Source organism: Myxocyprinus asiaticus, chromosome 21 (genome assembly GCF_019703515.2).
Source record: "Myxocyprinus asiaticus isolate MX2 ecotype Aquarium Trade chromosome 21, UBuf_Myxa_2, whole genome shotgun sequence".
Classification (NCBI taxonomy): domain Eukaryota; kingdom Metazoa; phylum Chordata; class Actinopteri; order Cypriniformes; family Catostomidae; genus Myxocyprinus; species Myxocyprinus asiaticus.
The window spans coordinates 35,722,286-35,737,593 of NC_059364.1; the positions used below are offsets into that span (position 1 = coordinate 35,722,286).

Here is a 15,308-nt window from a genome sequence, read left to right on the forward strand (position 1 = left end):
TTAGAAGAATACTGTAGAAATATGTAGACTTATGTTCTTTTGGGCATTAACTGTGTCCTGGTTGAATGTCATTTCAAACTAAATGAAAATGTAATTCAAACCTCGAAGTGAAAAAAAAAAATCTAAAATAATCACCTCCCTAAAGTTTGGACATGAACTTTATTATCACCTGCTGGTGGAATCTCCAAAAGGAAATTATTTTAGACTTTGCGCTGGGATAAGACCTGTTTTTGAAATGTCAGCGCAATTACCTAATACTCAAGAAAAAAGCAAATTGCACTTTGCGCCACTTCATTTACATACAGTACACCCAGAGTTTGTGCACCTACACCCACAGTAGCGCCAACACTCCCACCCACGCCCACGTTCGCTTTGCGCTGGCACAAATATTGTGCTTAGAATTAGCGCTTTCACGAAAATTGGACAAGACGTTGCACACGGCCTTTGTGCGTAGTGCTGCTCTTTGCGCACTCATGAAAATAGAGCCCATGGAGGTATACTGTAAATCCAAAGCTATTAAATGAACTGTGATCTACATGATTATTGTGTAATACAAAATGATATTACAGCTTGGTTTATGTGAATAGAATGTTTTTTTTAATCTGCAGAATTCATTTATGAACAGTTGTTTATCATATAATCTGAGATTTATTTGTGATTTAACCATCAAAATTTGATGATGATTTGAACTCTATACTTCCACTTGCATGAAACATTAGTGTTTGGAATTAACTTGTGGTCTTTTTGCCTCTTGTTTTGCAGTGATGTTAATTCCAGAATGCCATGTGTGATTGTAAATAGAATATTTATTTTTGTACTATTTTTTTTTTGTTTTGTTTTTTTGTCATTGATCCGTTATATTGATGGAAAAGAAAATACCATAAACCATAACAAAATCCTGCTAGGACTTTTGTACAGATTGTTTATTTTTATTATTGGTAATGTTGTTTATGTAATGGACTTTATACTGTAACTATGCATTATGTCAAAATGTTTTGATCAAGAAATATGCTGTGGCAGCATATGCATGATATTTGTGCATTATGTTAACTGATAAGTGCCTATTAACTTATTGTATCATGGTGTTTTAATGTGTTGTTTAAAGACTATGCTGCACTGATTAGTGGAGCTGGATTTGAAATTGGCCTTGTGCGTTAAGAGGAAACCCTTTTGCTCGGAGATTAACATGGACATTGTTGAAAATCACACCATACCTAATGATCTTACACTGTAACTGCATATGTTTACTAAAAATTCAAATGACTTATTTCAAAGTCCATACTATAGATGCAGTATAAATTATCCAGACATTTGATTTCTATAATTTTCAGTGCATACATTATAAGCATTGGCACGGCATTACTCGTTTAGTGAGCATTTCAATCTGTTTTCTGTCTATATTTGCCTTGAAAATTGCCTTTTGTTTTTCCAAAAGAAACGATCAATCTGTCAGAATTCCACATGCAGTGCTTTTCCTTTATGTGCTTTGTGTAAATATGTCATATAGACAAAATATTGCCCTTTGAGCAGCTATTTTCTATGTTTATTCATATCTCTTACTTTTTAATAGTAGAGATCATTTCATTTGACATTCTTGGGCAATGATTTTTATTCTTGTAATTTATCTCATACTATATTGCTGCTCACTCTCAAGCAAATCTTTGTGTTTGTTAAAAAGCATCTATGCCCGATTTTACCTCAGCTATTAAGTACATATGAAGAATGAAGCCAATGAAGTTAGTATTATAAACATGACATTTTTCATTATAGTATGTCTAATTCCCAGGAAATATCAGGGTCATAGAAGAAGGCCCTTAGTTATGGTTTTGTTTGTTTTGTGTTCATTCAGTGTTGAAGTCATTAAAGTAAAGGATTGTGTAGGATTGCTGCTGCTTACCACAAAAAGCTATGTTTGGGTTCTGTTTTGCTAGTTAATATTAAGTTAAGCATGGTTTGTAATCACCGGTCTCTATAAACTCTTTATCTGTCTGTAATACCTCATACTAATATGTGCCTTAATGCTTTTACCCTTGCCAAAATAGATCTGAGACATATCAACAATAATGTCAAAGAAGCTATACTGTCTACATGAGGATTATAAGAAAATAAATGGCTGTGAATATTGTTTTCAGCCAAACTGTTTCCTAACGCGTCTCTCTTTGATTTTGGTCCTCAAGAATTCTTACTTTACTTTTCAGCAGATTGTTTGCATAGTGTTGACATGTTGATGTTTACAAAGAGACTAAGAAAAATTAACTCCCCCTGGCTGTTCACATGTTGCAGTGTGTATTTGTGTGTGTTATTTGGATTTGCATCTGGTGAAAAGTGTGACAACTGCATCCGTGTGTTGGAAGCTTCACAATAACTGACTGTTGAAGAACAGAACTCACTTATTCTACACAATGGTAGGAGTATTAACAATAACATATCATTGTGAACCTTTTCCACCTTTATGTCACCTTAGGGGGCAAAGTGGCAGTCCGCTACAAATATATTTTCTTTCTTTTTTTTATTTAAAGGGTCAGAATCCGTTCCAGCTAGCCAAAAAGTAACACTGCCATGAGATCCACGTGGTTCTGACCATTTCTGACACAAAAACTGTAAGAGATCTTTGAGTTTGGTCTGCTCAATGGTGGCTGTTTCAAGGATTTTTCCTGTGCAACTGTCCTGTAGTACTGGAACACTCAATTTGGTGGCAGATGTGAGCAGACTGACTGAACGACTAGACTGCAGAAGGAATGTTCATTTCCTTCGCTATTTTTCCCCCGTCTTTACGGATAAGGCGATGAGCAAAAAAGTAGCCTGTCGTTTTACACAGTTTTACACTCTTTCCTTTCTCCTTTTTATTGTTCACTATGTGAAAGACAACATTTTAGCTTATTTTGTTCCTTGATAGTTACAAGAAATTATTATCATTATTCATGTTTGACACAAGCAACTGTGATAGATAACTCAGCGCAGCTCACTGAACATCCAGATGACTTTTGAGTGTTCGTGTGTTTCCAGGCAAACCAAAGAAAGAAAAGAAAAAATACACAAATCTTTGATGATTCCTGATTCAAACTGTCACTGCCTTCTTTTGAGAGTTGCAGGTCGAATGCAATCTCACATTCACATTTCTACTCATGTTTAATACTAGGCTAATATTTAAAATGAATGTACATAATGATCATGCTTTGACAGTGTAGGCTGAGTGCAGTACATTATGCTTACATGTATGAGTATTACATTTATACATTATGTTGTTGTTTGTGCCTGTACATAAAAGTAGCATAGTAAATATTTCTGTTTAAATAAAATGATAATCATAGAGCAACTACAGTATCTAGAGCCGTAAACAGCTAATATAGAATAGAAATTACTATCAGTGTAACTAATTTGAAACGTGCAATGTACCAGCATCTTTAAACTAATAATAACCTTGGTAAAAGTAAAAAAAAAAAAAATTAAAAAAAATTCTCCAGAAATTTGCCATTTGCAAAAAGGGCATTTGAAGGTGACGCAACATGAATGCAACATTTTAATACTGTAAACAGCTTAGACATGTTAATACTGACACAATCTGTATATTTTGCAATCGCTTTGAAATAAAACAACTGATCACAGTTTGTTTGGGAAAACCTATTCGTAAAGGAAAGCTGTGCTCTTGGGAATTTATGTAGGGCAGCTAAAGCATAACAAATTTAAACTGACAATGACATGTTGGGTTTTGAATTTGTTGCTGCATGGTTCGTGTAACCTTCAAAAAAAATTCTGTTTATTGAAACTGTTTATGCCTATGATTACTTTAATTGAACCTTTATTGCTACAAAAACCATTCACTTTAGTACATAAGGGGCAAGGGCTGAGCAGACTCACTCTTGATTAACTCTTTTTAGGAGCTTTGAACAGTTTGAACGTGACTGTTATGACAGCTATCAAATGATCAAATCCACATAAGATTCACACAGCTCACAGACACAGAATTGCTATGGGGTTACAATACCACATCAATCATACCAGGGTTTGTAAGGAAAAATTCTGTTTCATTTTCTTGAAATTGTGACCTGTATCAGTGTGTTGTGACTTGATGTGGTGTCATATGTACCAGCAGCCATATTCTCTTGTTTTCCTTTATTAATTATGTGTTTTTGTTTGTTATCGAATGCAAGCATTCCTTATATGTTTTGACACCTGTTTTTAGACAGAGATTGATTGTATATAGCCAAAAACCATTCGAATTTTATAGTTACACTAAATCTTCCATTATGTCAAGTTATCCAGAAAACAGAGAAATTAATATTTTCTCATCCAAAAAAAATAAAAATAAATAAATATATATATATACACTAAAGTCTGCTAAAAGTAAGATTTAAACAAATGTTTTCAGTTAGATTTATGAAAATATGCTTAACTTTGCTAAGTATAAATTTGTCCAATGAAATAAATATTCCGGGTTCAGTAAAAGTTATGCCCAATCACCAGAATTTTTGGCGTAATGTTGATTTCCACAAACATAATTTTGACTCGTCCCTCCTTTTCTTAAAACAAAGCAAAAAATCAAAATTAATAGTTGATAGTCCTGACTCGCACTGGCCCGATTGTGGACAAGCGTGAGGCACTTACAATGGAAGTGAATGGGGCCAATTTTTGTAGGGTTTAAAAGCAGAAATGTGAAACTTATAATTTTATAAAAGCACTTGCATTAATTCTTCTATTAAAACTCATGCATTAATTGAGTTGTTAAGTTGTTTAAATCGTAATTTTTATTGTCATTTTAGGGTTTGAGTGTTTGTTGACATTACATCGTCATGGCTATGAAGCTGTAAAATTGTTTGTACCTTTACACAGAAAAAGGTTAGTAAGTGATTTTATCACATTATAATCATATTTATACACATATTGTTTATGTCTTGTGGTTATACTTTTGAAAAAGTGAGTATGTTAACATTGGCCCCATTCACTTCCATTATATGTGCTTCACTGCAACACAGATTTTTACTTTTTTTAAAGAAAAAGGGACAAGTCGAAAATAATTTTTGTGGTAATCAGTATTATGCCACAAATGCTGCTGACTGACCTTAACATGTATTGAACCCGGAATATTCCTTTAATGCCAAATCAAATGTAGTTGCTGTACTGTTTAAAACATATGAATTTTGTATACAAGTTCATATTCCTTGTCAATTATTTGTATACTTCTCAGTTTTTTTTTATTTCATAATGCATACACTATTTAAAGATTACTCAAGTCAATTAAATGGCAATTTGTCATACAGTTGAAATGTGTGAATCTTAAAATTCATTGAATGTCAAAACTTAAAAAGTGTTCATTGGGTGTTACAAGTTTAATCTGAATTCATATTCAAGCATACATTTAAATCGTCCAGGGACGTAACACATGAAAAAGTTTGGGAAAAAATATAATTATTGTTAAAATATGTTTATTTTGAACTTTATTTCAAATGATGAGATTCTGCATTTATTTGTTTATGATGACATTACACTTTATGAAAGATGTGTAAAGCATTTCATAATAATTTAGACAACTACTTATAAACATGTATTTATCTTCTTTTGGGGCAGTTATTACAAGTGTTTGATGCAAATATTTAATAATTCTGGAACCACTGACACAAAAGATAAAGCTTGATTAAATATGGAAAAAAAAAAAAAAAAAAACAAGTATGAATTAGATCTTGTACACTCTGTATTATATTTAGCATTAGGTGATTTTTTTTTTTTTTTTTTACTTTAGGGCATGTTATGAAGTGATTCTCCTTTCATTATTGTATATGCACGAGGCATAGTTGCTGTTGTTGTTGTTTTTTTTGTTGTTGTTTTGCACATTGAAGAGTGTGACTTGAACAAGAATATAATATTTGTACTGTACATCATGTATTTTCTTCACAGAACATTTCCCTTTTGACAAAAAAAAACAAAAAAAAACGTCTTTATCTTGTATTGTCCTTCTTTGTACAGTGTACTCTTCAAAAAGTTATCCGGTTTTACTCAAATGCAAATTTGTGACACAGCATTTTTAAGTTGTCATATCTCCAAATCCTGATTTCATAATTCATAATATTTTTAAAGATATTTTTGTACAAGTATATTTGATAAAATATCGGTTTGCATAATCATTTATTTCTGCATCGCAGTTCATATTGTACATTTATGACATTTTATAAGGAGTACACTTTCAGTACCGCTGTCCAGCTTTGGCAGTTGTTGTCTTTAATGCCAGTTTATGTTTGGATCAATCTGATCTCTTATCACTCACTGCCTGTGTGACCATGTTGTGAAAAGTTCACCTGCTCACTAATACAATTATTATTTAAATCATCAACAATAAGTGTATGTCCCACTGAGAAAATATAGTATCTGACAGTTTGTATCATATCTTCACTGTTGTTGTTGATGTTGTAGTACAGTTTTATGTAAACAAGTAAGAGGGCATTAATTTTGTGCTTTTACAGGAGGTGCAAGTGTAAGAAGAATTTTAACTACTTGCATGTCTAACTAACACGTTTCAGTCTTTTTGACAGACATTTTCTTGTTTCATTGTCTTTTCTTTTTTCCTTTTTGATTTAAAATCAAGCATTGAATTAAGATGCAATAGTGTATTATTGCTGATTCAATACATGCCTCTGGAGACACAAATATTAACTGTTAACTAAAGTTGTATTAAGGTATTTTACTTTTATTTATTTATTTTTTTTCAGACCTGAACGGTCTTTTATTTTCTTTCGTTTTTTTTTTTTTTTTTTTTTTTTTAAGATTACTCAGCTATTTGTTTATTTTGCAAAAAGAACATAAGAACTGTGTCAGTCACTTAAATAAAGAAATTGAATAACTGAACGTTTACTGGTGTATTAATCAGAAAATCTGTTGCCAATTATTGTAAGCTGCTAGTTTTAAATAATTAAACATACATACATAAATTCAAAACAAACAAACAAAAAGGAAAATGCTCGAAGGCCATTGAGACTATTTATGCCAATAAAAAATCTGGTGTTTCTTGTATAAGATTTCCCATTATATCTTAGAAGTAATTTAATAAGTCTTTTGGCAACACTATAATGGTTTTCATCACTAACATTAATAAATATTACTGCATTATACAGTGGCAAGAAAAAGTATGTGAACCCTTTGGAATAAGCTGGTTTTCTACATTAATTGGTCATAAATGTGATCTCATCTTCATCAAAGTCACAAGTAAAGACAAAGACAATGTGCTTAAGCTAACAACACACAAACAATTATAATCTTTCATGTCTTTATTGAACACATCCCATTAAACATTCACAGTGCTGTGGAAAAAGTAAGTGAACCCCTAGGATAAAGATAAGAAAAAAGCTATTTAGTGTCTGGAGTGGCATCCAATTAATGAAACCAGATCGGAGGTGTGGGTTAGTGCTACTTTGACTTATAAAAAGCACTCAGACATTTTGAGTTTGCTATTCACAAGAAGTATCTGCTGACATGTATTATGCCTTAACCCAACAGAGATGCTGTGGAATGACCTCAAGAGAGCCATTCACACTAGACATCCTAAGAATATGGCTGAGCTGAAGCAGTTCTGTAAGAAAGAATGGTCCAAAATTCCTTCTCAGCGTTGTGTAGGTCTAATCCGCAGCTACTGGAGATGCTTGGTTGAAGTTATTGCTGCCAAAGGTGGATCGACCAGCTATTAAATCCAAGGGTTCACATAATTTTCCACAGAACTGTGAATGTTTAATGGGATGTGTTCAAATAAAGACATGAAAGATTATAATTGTTTGTGTGTTGTTAGCTTAAGCACATTGTGTTTGTTTTACTTGTGACTTTAATGAAGATGAGATCACATTTATGACCAATTCATTTAGAAAACCAACTAATTCCAAAGGGTTCACATACTTTTTCTTGCCACTGTATAATGCTTTTCAGGTCATCAATATACATAAAAATATATTTTTTTAATTATTCGATTTATATATATATATATATATATATATATATATATATATATATATATATATATATATATATATATATATTTTTTTTTTTTTTTTGTATATTCCTGAACTACTGAAAAACATTGTTTGTTTATGACTAATCAAAATTACTATGAACAGTTTCCCCCTTGTACTGTGTAATGCTAGATTGTCGCCGCTGGAGGTCACTAGAATATAATGTTGGCATCACTGCACAGTCTCAATATCATCCAGCAGCATCTCTAGCGCGCGACTTGTCTCATCCTTTCATTGCGCGTGGAGAACAACAGACCGATCGCTCATATGTGACACCAGCAGCATTTCTCACAGATACTGAAACAGAAGTGACAACTTCACAACACACTGACAGGTGGTAAGTACACTTCAACATTTTAAATATATATTTTTGTCGAACTTGTCGAACATTTAACTCATACATTTGATTTTGGCCGTTTGGTAAGCGTGAGTAGAGGGTTCATAGCGATCAATGACCATTTTTAATGTTTAAATGTCGAGATTATACATGTTTATTGCTCCCAAAAATATTAATATTCGCCAATGACAGGTGAAATATCAATAAACTGAATTTTTCAGCTGTGTGAATAATTTCCATGACTCAATTAATATGTAATAACGCCTTTATGTATTCACTAGTCTATTCTTCTACACTGTATCATTTTTTATTATTATTATTTATTTATTTTGTAGTTGTTGCCTTAAGAAGCTCTTAAGCTTACCTGAACCTTAAAGTTACTTTGTTAGTGTAACCTAAAGTAGTCAGGTTGATTCAGTCATATAAAAATATAGTACCTCACGAAGTAGGTAAACTGACAACAACAACAACAACAAAAAAACAACAACAACAAAAAAAGAAGTGTTTACAGTGTACCATAAATAGACTTTGACCATATATTACAACTTAAACATTACTTTATGCAGATCACATTTGGTACTTATTATTATGTGATCTTTTTTTGTCAAACAATCTTTAAATAATTGTATTAAAAGTGTATGATACTTATCCTGATAATATCTCTTCCTCTGATTTCAGTGGTCAACCAGTAAACAAATTAAAAAGCCCAAAGGCCTCTCTATGGTGCCCGCTCAATCTCTGATCATGGGGAACGGTTCGATCAAAGCCCCTAGGTTAGAGGAGACCTGCCTGGCCTCCAGTATAAAAGAGGCTCCTGTATGGGAGTCAGCGGAGCCCCTGAAGATCAGAATTGCTCATCTGGAGGAGGAATTGGCACGGAGAGACCAGGAGCTGCATGCTCAGGAAAATCGCTTGCAAAGACTTCAAAGGGAACTAGACGCAAAGGTGTCTCAGATCGATAAACTCCAGGATGCCATCGGTTATAACAGCCTTGGCTGCTCACCACCGGCACCTCCAAGGCACAGTCGCAGACTTCTGAGTGTGATCAGCCAGGGCTCCACCCGCTTCCACAAAGTGGCCGTGGAGGTACATCGGCGCCTAAAGGCCAAGGAGGGGGTTTCAGCCGAACCCACTTCAGGTCACTTCTGCTTTGACCACAAGGCCCATCACATCTCCACAGAGAGAGTACGTGTTCGCAAAGACTCTGGGTAAGTGTGCTAATTAAGTAATATCAAGCTGTGCTGATATACAGAACAACAGCACTCTTACTCGTGCTTTTATACAACAGTTCAAAAAACAAATAATATTAAATAACTTACATTTCAGACAAAAACTGGCCAGTTAGTTTGTGCATTTCTTCTATGCCAACAAAAGTAGTTCCAAAAGAAGTCATACTCTCTGCACTCAATTAAACTGGTGATTTTTCATTTGTAAAAGAATCAGTGTTTTTGGACAAATCTTTCAGGTGAACAAATCATTCTCGTTCTCGACTCTGTGTTTTTTAACGAATCAGTTGAGTCAATGATTGAACGACTCACTCAGAACTGCAAAGACGCTCATTTGTCGCCACCTACTGGAATAAATGTAAAATCTCCAGAAATGGTCACTGATCAAATCAGTGTATGAAATCAAAATGAAAGATGAATCAAAATCCCCACTAGTATTTGGAAAGCCACAAACACTGAGAATTTGAGTTATACAAACAGTAAAGCCCAATTGCTGTTGGACTGTGTATCAGCACTCTTGGAACAGCTCTCATCCAATCAGATTCGAGGAACGGAATTAACTGTCAATCAATTTAGCATTATAGATCACAACAGTGTACTTTCGCAAGTAGGGCTGGGTGATATGTAAAAAATATTTTTGGGATAATTGCCTTAAAAAAATATTGCGATATCCGATTACATCGTCAACCCCCCTGCCAAAGGCCAGTGAATTATTTTGCTTTATTGATTTTGCTTTAAAAATTTTATTCATTTGTTGAAACTCAAAAAACATAAACAAAAGACATTTCTAAATTCAAATTGCACTTTAAACTAAATGAAAAACACAATAAAATAAATAACGAAGTGATCAAAAAATCTTATTTAACCACCTCCCCAAATTCAAACACTGACCGTCTCCAACGACCCCATTTGCTATCACGCACGTATCATCAACACAGGTGGAAAATGACTAATAGCCTACAAATTAAGAACTAAAGACAATTATAAATGTAAAGACAATAATAATCAAATTGATGAGCCTAATAAATTCCCTTGTGTTCCCAAAATAATGCTGCCAAATGTGTGTTCTTATCGAATTTGAGTTTGTATTGCGTTTTGGTAATACAGTTAATGCTGCCTAAAGAAGATAAAATAAAACTACATTTTAGGTTCAAGGTGAATGTGTCTGAACTAAACGAAAAATGCAGTAAACCAATGAAGTGATCAAAAAATCACGTGAGCTCCGAGGTTGCTCATCAATGGTATATGCTTCCGTTGAGGCCATCCACCTGCGTTATTTCAACTTCATTGTTTAAAGAATGTGTCTGATAGAGGAATTCATGGTAAATAACTACATTACCCATGGTACAGCTGAGAAAGATCCACCAATCAGAGAACAAGGAACCATGAGCGACCACCCACTCCAATGACGCACTGTGATCAAGTTGTCTCCCTTCACCCTTAAACTATTATATATTTGTACATATCGGCATGGTTGGGAAGGTTACTTTTGAAATGTATTCCACTACAGATTACAGAATACATGCTGTAAAATGTAATTTGTAATGTATTCCGTTAGATTACTCAAGGTCAATAATGTATTCTAAATACTTTAGATTACTTCTTCAGCACTGGTAGATTTTTTCACTTGTTTTGACTATAAAAACTCTGCCAGTACAGTAAGACAAAATACACATGTTAAAAATACATTCTCTGAAAAACCTAAATATCTTATGCAGTGTTGTTTCTAAAACAAGAGAAATCAAACTGATCTTGTTTTAAGGATTTTTAGATATTTTTACAGGAAAACAATACAAAAATTCTTATCAAGAATACAATTTTTGCCCTAATATCAAAGGTCTTACTAGAAAAAAAGATTGTGCCTGGTCACGTGCATGTAAAATAGCTAGAAATAGCATTTCAGCTTAGTGTAAAGCTGATAATTTACACAAGGTTTATTTCTATTTCTTCTGCTCCAGACTTACTTCAAACTTACTTCTCTGTCTGCTCGTATGAATGTAACACATCATAAGAAAGTGTTTCACCGCTGTTCAAATGCACTTTGGATCGCATCATTTATATGTATAAATGTTTTCCATCTGAAAGGACTAAATATTAAATGAAACAAATGACAATAAAATGCAAAGTAATCTCTTCAGTAATCAAAATACTTTTTGAATGTAACTGTATTGTAATTACCAATGATTTAAATTGTAACTGTAGCGGAATACAGTTACTTATATTTTGTATTTTAAATACGTAATCCCATTACATGTATTCCGTTACTCCCCAACCCTGCATATCGGAATATTTTGCAATAAACATAAAATATATTGTTGCTATATTTATAATCAACAACCTAAAATCAATAGTTTTATATATTCATCATTTGCAATGCTTCATGGGATTGTAGTCATGCCCTCCTGAAAGACGTTAATTTCACAGTCTTGTACCATTGTATTGTTTTTTTTTTGTTTTTTTTTTCAAATAATTTTTTACCTCAAAACAAAGTTTGTAATATTGTGATTCACCTCTGACATGGTTGGTTACAAGGATTCTATGAAAAGCCTATACAAACAATTAATGGGAAAAAATTAACGGAACTCAGTAGGCTAAAAAAGTGGGCAGGCACTGTTGCGCTATATACAGTGCTGTGAAAAAATATCTGCCCCATCCTGATTTCTTCTGTTTTTGTGTATATCTCATACTAAATTTGTTTTTCAAAAATTCAAACAAAATCTAACATAAAACAAAGGCAATCTGAGTAAACACAAAATACATTTTTTTAATGATAATGTTATTTATTGAAGCAAAAAAGTAATCAATACCAACAGGGCCTGTATTAAAAAGTATTTGTCCTCTTATTTACTAAATCCCAAAATCTATGAAACTGCATTCATCATTGGGGATCAGCGTGACTAGACACATCCAGGCCTGATTACTGCCAGCCCTCTTCAATCAAATCAGCACCTAAATATAACTTTTTCCGCAGCATAAAGTTGGCTAAAAGGTCTCACCCAGTAGCACACTATGCCATGGTCGAAAGAAATTACAGAAATGATGAGGAAAAAGGTGATTGAAATACATCACTCTGGGAAGGGTTACAAAGCTATTTCAGAGGCTCTGGGACTCCAAACAACCAGAGTGAGAGCTATTGTCTCCAAATGGAGAAAACTTGGCACAGTAGTGAACCTTCCCAGAAGTGGCCGACCTTCCAAAATTTCTCCAAGAGCACGGCAACACCTCATCCAGGATGTCACAAAAAAAAGCCAAGGACAACATCCAAGGAACTGCAGGCCTCTCTCGCATCAATAAAGGTCACTGTTCATGACTCCACTATCAGAAAGACATTGGCTAAAAATGCCATACATGGAAGTGTGGAGAGGCGAAAACCACTGCTAACCCAGAAGAACATTAAGGCTTGATGACCACACCTTGATGATCCTCAAACCTTTTGGGAGGATTTTCCATGGACTGATGAGTCGAAAGTGGGACTGTTTGGAAGGCAGGGGTCCCATTAGGGCTGGGCGATATGGCAAAAAAATTAAATCACAATTTTTTTCAAACTTAAGGACGATTTACAATTCTCGTTTCGATTTTTCTACAGTTAAAGGTATTTTTCAAAAAAGTAACTCCAACATGATTCAAATAATTAGAATGCAAGGCAACCTGGTTAGAAGAAAAGAAAAAAAAAATTTATTATGGAAAACAAATGTGTGTAACAGAAATGCACAAAAAATTGCAACACACAGAAAGTTGTCAACAGTGTAAAAGTAAAATAAATTCAAATCTAATTTATTTAAAATAACTGATGTTCAGAAATAATAGTATAAAATAAGAAAGCTACAAAATACCTCAGCCAATTTAGGAATTATTTTTCTCTAAATCAAGTCCATCTAGAAAGTTGTCTAGAAATCAATATCTAAAAATAGTCATGTTTATCTAGAAATAATTTTTAGTATATCAGTCAATTTGTTTGTATAACCATAAACACCTGCAGATAGAGTCCAGATATCAGAACAATTTCAGTGTGGTTGAAAACACAAGAAGCAAAAAGCTCAGTTTAAAATAATGATGTCAGTCAGTGCTGTGAGCATGTGGCGCCCTCTAGTGGTACACGCTGAGCAGAGCAGCAAAATTTAATTATATCGCTGTTTGTCAAAATGATCGTTTCACTTCCTAAATGTTGGCTATAAATGCAGTGCATTTGAAACATGTCACAGAACAAAGCAATAATTAGTGATCTATCTGAATCATCATGGTAAAAGGAGATGTGGATGAGTCTCCCATTTATAGCCTATCAATTATATGATTTGATATGAAGCGCACATAACTGTCACGTATGTTCTAACACTTTATTATAAACACACAGGGTTGGGGAGTAATGAAATACATGTTATACATGAAATACAACGGGATTACGTATTTAAAATACAAAATATAAGTAACTGTATTTCACTACAGTTACAGTTTAAATCATTGGTATTTAGAATACAGTTACATTCAAAAAGTATTTTGATTACTGAAGAGATTACTTTGCATTTTATTGTCATTTGTTTCATTTAATATTTAGTCCTTTCAGATGGAAAACATTTATACATATAAATGATGTGATCCAAAGTGCATTTGAACAGCAGTGAAACACTTTCTTATGATGTTACATTCATACGAGCAGACAGAGAAGTAAGTTTGAAGTAAGTTAGGAGCAGAAGAAATAGAAATAAACCTTGTGTAAATTATCAGCTTTACACTAAGCTGAAATGCTATTTCTAGCTATTTTACATGCACGTGACCAGGCACGATCATATTTTTTTAATAAGAAAATTCATGTTGGATCATAATTTCTTTTTTCTAGTAAGACCTTTGATATTAGGGCAAAAATCGTATTCTTGATAATAATTTTTTTATTGTTTTCCTGTAAAAATAGAAAAAATCTTTAAAACAAGATTTATCTTGTTTTAGAAACAACACTGCATAAGATATTTAGGTTTTTCAGAGAATGTATTTTTAACATGTGTATTTTGTCTTACTGTACTGGCAGAGTTTTTATAGTCAAAACAAGTGAAAAAATCTTCCAGTGCTGAAGAAGTAATCTAAAGTATTTAGAATACGTTACTGACCTTGAGTAATCTAATGGAATACATTACAAATGACATTTTACAGCATATATTCTGTAATCTGTAGTGGAATACATTTCAAAAGTAACCATCCCAACCCTGTAAACACATACATTTCTGTTGACGTCTCAGAAAATGTAGCTTAGTACTTCATGACTTAAACAACTTACACAGAACATAGTTATTGTTTGATTAAGCCAGTGTAAACATGCATGATGGACAAAGTCTACCAACAATCACACTGTACAATATATTATATCGGTCTCCATGTTGTTAACCTATGTTACGTTGGAGTTCGCAGCCGCGCATATTTCCACTCATGTTCAGTTTATCAGATTGAGGGCTGCATCAAGCCAAGTGCTGTGAACATTTGTTTTTCTCTTTTATATTCAGCCATTGGTGGATTGACAGTGTATTTAACTACAGCGTCTGCTAATATTTTATGCAAAACCTCGATTTCACAATTTAAAAAAAATAAAATCGCCCCTGGGCACTTCGACAGCCTCTAAAAGAGTATATATTCTGAGAAATAAGAGTATATTTTCCTCTAAAAGAGCACGCATTGACGGACAGTGTCTTTTTAAAGATGCCTTTCCATCTTTGTGTAATTCCTGGGTGCGGTCTGTATCTCTCCACCTCCGATGGCCATGATCGCTGCCTC

The 15,308-nt window shown here is 33.4% G+C and overlaps 2 protein-coding genes across 2 annotated transcripts in view; both read left to right on the forward strand.

Annotated features, from left to right (window-relative positions):
- Positions 1 to 2,142, forward strand: part of LOC127412012 (collagen alpha-1(XIII) chain-like) — a 154,960-nt gene extending 152,818 nt beyond the window's left edge. The window contains exon 41 of the mRNA XM_051648017.1: positions 763 to 2,142. Within this exon, the coding sequence (XP_051503977.1) occupies positions 763 to 765 (3 nt within the window). The 3' untranslated portion in view covers positions 766 to 2,142. The remainder of the gene's footprint in view (positions 1 to 762) is intronic.
- A 6,091-nt stretch (positions 2,143 to 8,233) lies between these two features.
- The window catches only part of LOC127412142 (cGMP-dependent protein kinase 2-like), a 42,408-nt gene continuing 35,333 nt past the window's right edge, over positions 8,234 to 15,308 (forward strand). Inside the window, exons 1-2 of the mRNA XM_051648268.1 lie at positions 8,234 to 8,325; positions 9,004 to 9,533. Of these exons, the coding sequence (XP_051504228.1) occupies positions 9,046 to 9,533 (488 nt within the window). The 5' untranslated portion in view covers positions 8,234 to 8,325; positions 9,004 to 9,045. The remainder of the gene's footprint in view (positions 8,326 to 9,003; positions 9,534 to 15,308) is intronic.